Below are 3,164 nucleotides of genomic sequence, written 5' to 3'. Positions count from 1 at the left end.
CCTATGTTACTTGTCATCACCTAGCGAAAGACCAGGTCATAAAAAGGGATAATTGGGAATTTCATGACAGGACAACAAGAAAGATGAAAGAACATCGACTGTCCTATGAGTCTGAACGTTGCCTAAGAACAATGTTAACTGAAGTACTAAGAACAATCTGTTCATGATTTCCAGCATAGTCTTTTGAAGAGTATCAATCCACATACCGTTTTCCTTGGCAACTGGTGGAATGATGGGCTCTTGCTCATACTCAGACTCATCTTCAGAATCAAAATCCATCATGGAAGCAGGGGAAAAGGCAGGTCAAGGTAACAAGAAAGACTCAAAGTAGGGTACTACAGAATGCATGTATGTGTGTAGTGTAAAAAAGGATATTCATCTCCCTGGGAAGGTTGGAAAACATTGTAGCCAGAGAAGAAGACGTGGGTTGTCTTGGAATTGTGTGACAGCTCAAATTCCTTGTCAAAGACGAGGTCGAACCGGATATGAGGGAACTTGTCTATAGAGAGGGTCCCGATGGCTAGCTTCTGGCTGCCGTCGACCCTGACAAACAAGGTTGTCTTGTCATCCTTCTTCACCTCACCAAGGGCAGCCTGGTATGGAAACACACACCACCATATTTCAATCACCAACCAATAGTACTAGAAGAGGAAAGAAAGAGTTAATTGAAATATGTTGAGCACGAGATATTTGAATCAACAATCAATACTGGTGGTATAGTAGTAGTAGAAGAGGAAAGAAAGTGGTGATTGAAATATGTTGAGCACAAGAGATGGAGACCTGGGAGAGATGGAGAAAGTGGTCATCTTCAGGAGAAACCTTGATGAACTGGTTAGGCTTAACCTCGAGGCCTGCAGAAACACAGCAGGAGGAGGGTCAATTACATAACCAATCACAGTAAAAAAATCATCAGGTAAAAAAAAGATTGAAATGCAGCTGAACATGTGTGAGCAGGCAGGCATGCAAAAAATTAAAATGCAGGGATGAACAAGACATGCACAGAGACAGTGGATTGATTGATAAAAATAAAAAAGAAGACTAGGATTTGGTAACAAGGGAGGAAATGGGTGGGATTGCCACTGGAGAGGAAGGAACCCAATCAATCGATCATGTAGTCGTGTTATTATGGGGGGCAGCAGAGCAGGAAGAAGAAAAAGTTAGGGTTTGGCCCATCCACCCACTAAATTGGAATAATTGGCATAGAGCCTAAGTAGGATGATATGATTTGATATGATACACCAACACCTTGGAGGAACGAACTCCATGGCAACCGCCGGCGGCGGCGGCAACACCTCATCATGGCGGAGGGGAGGTAGGAATCAACAACGCCTCACCTCATCATGGCGGAGGGGAGGGGAGGGGAGGGGATGCGCGTTGCTTACCCCAGAACTCCATGGCAACCGGCGGCGGCGGCGGGTAGTGGTGGCCCCATCTCCTCCTCCTCGGGTCGCTGATGCACACATGGGGATGGAGGGCGGGGAGAAGGCAGAGCTGCGCCAGCCACCGCACATGAAGAAGAGGTGGAAAATCTGATAGCGGCAAGGCGTGAAGTAGTGGTCGCAGCATTGACCTGAGGACAGGAAGGCACAGGAGGAACGAGAGAGGGCGGCTGCGTGCGGGTCTGCATCAGCTGCCTCTCCAGCCCCATCTCCTCCTCTGTAAGCACCATGGTGGCCAGGCACAACAGCAGGAGGGCGCCTTCTCTAGTGGTCGGATATGGCGGAGTAAGGATGGTAGTGGTGGCTATGGTGGCGCCAGCGGGAACCCTAGCCTCCCTTCTAGTCGGGTGGAAAGAAGGATATGTGAGAGGAAGAGGAAAACAACGATGCATTGTGTTTGATGGCGTATCCCAGAGAGGTGCGCCATTAGTAACCCTAGTTACTAATGGCGCACCATCTGGTGGTGCGCCATTAGTAGTTTTGCAAAAAAAAAATATAGTAGTGGCGCACTGGGTGAGTGGTGCGCCATTACTAGTTAAACTAGTAATGGCGCGCTCTGCCCCGGTGCGCCATTAGTACTTTTGGAAAAAAACTTTGTTTGTAGTGGCGCACCGAGTGTGTGGTGCACCATTAGTGTCCATCACACTAATGGCGAACCTGCACATGGTGTGCCACTGCTATATAGTAGTGGCGCACTACTTGACTGGTGCGCCATTAGTGTCTATATTATCTATAGCCCTTTTCCTAGTAGTGCTTTATCACTTCCTATTAATTGCAACAATGACCAAGGTCTACGTTTGTCTACCCTCAACAAGTTTCAATCATCAATCTTTTTATATGTGAAGCCATCACTTCCCATAAGATCATTACATGATCTTTAATGTTTTGTTCTTTTCTCATTCTTTTGATCATGGCAAGAGGCAAGGCCGTTCAACTAAGACACTCTTTATTATATGGCTCACGAGCTCGAATAAATCAGGGGTGGCACAAAGAAAAACTCAAGCCTAAAACACTAAGACCTTTATTCTACTAGATAAAGAGAAAGCTCAAAAGGAACAAACTAAAACAAAGGTAAAGGCAAACGATGTGATGATGATACGATACCGGGGCAACTCCCCCAAGCTTGTCACAAGCCAAGGGGATTTCCCATACCCATGCTTAGTTGTCTTCCTCTGGAGGAGATGGTGGTGGAGTTGTTGCAACCTTTGATTCCAAGAGGGCCATTAATCATTGATTTATACCTTGGAGATCTGTGATATGTTTTTCCAGCAAAACAACTTCACGAGTGAGATAAGTATTGCGAGCACGAGTTGTTTCACAAAACCTCAAGAGTTCAATCAAGGATGGAGACAGTAGGTGGAGGTAGGGTTGGAGGAAATCCACTTCTTCAACTTCTTCCTTGTTGAGCACAGATTGCACTTCGTCCCATGCCTGATTCTTCTCCTTAGTTTTGCCCTTGGTTTCTTTAGGTAGCCTTTCTCTAGCCTCCATGACTTCCATTCTTTTGAGATCAGCATATACTTCTCCATAGACTTGTGCGAGATTGTTCTCCCCCACAGATTCTTGGGACGACATCTTGATCTAAATGTACGGCAGAAAACAAGCTCGAAACGAAAATAGAGAAAATCTGCGTGATACAAGGGTAAGACCTTTCGGGAGAATATATAATGATTTTTTCCCGACCCGTAGGAGTACTCCGCACGAATATGGAGTCCGGGAGGCACA

At 46.2% G+C, this 3,164-nt stretch overlaps 1 protein-coding gene across 1 annotated transcript; it reads right to left on the bottom strand.

The window, feature by feature from the left end:
* Window positions 1-335: 335 nt before the first annotated feature.
* LOC123408500 (histone deacetylase HDT2-like) lies at window positions 336-1,421 on the bottom strand. The gene is made up of 3 exons (XM_045101596.1): window positions 1,383-1,421; window positions 781-851; window positions 336-593 (listed from the first exon to the last, which is right to left on the bottom strand). The coding sequence occupies exons 1-3, from the start codon at window positions 1,393-1,395 to the stop codon at window positions 336-338; spliced, it is 342 nt and encodes a 113-aa protein (XP_044957531.1). The 5' UTR covers window positions 1,396-1,421.
* Window positions 1,422-3,164: the final 1,743 nt, after the last annotated feature.

The sequence above is a fragment of the Hordeum vulgare genome, chromosome 7H, assembly GCF_904849725.1.
Source record: "Hordeum vulgare subsp. vulgare chromosome 7H, MorexV3_pseudomolecules_assembly, whole genome shotgun sequence".
NCBI lineage: Eukaryota > Viridiplantae > Streptophyta > Magnoliopsida > Poales > Poaceae > Hordeum > Hordeum vulgare.
This window is presented reverse-complemented; position numbering and strand designations above follow the sequence as displayed.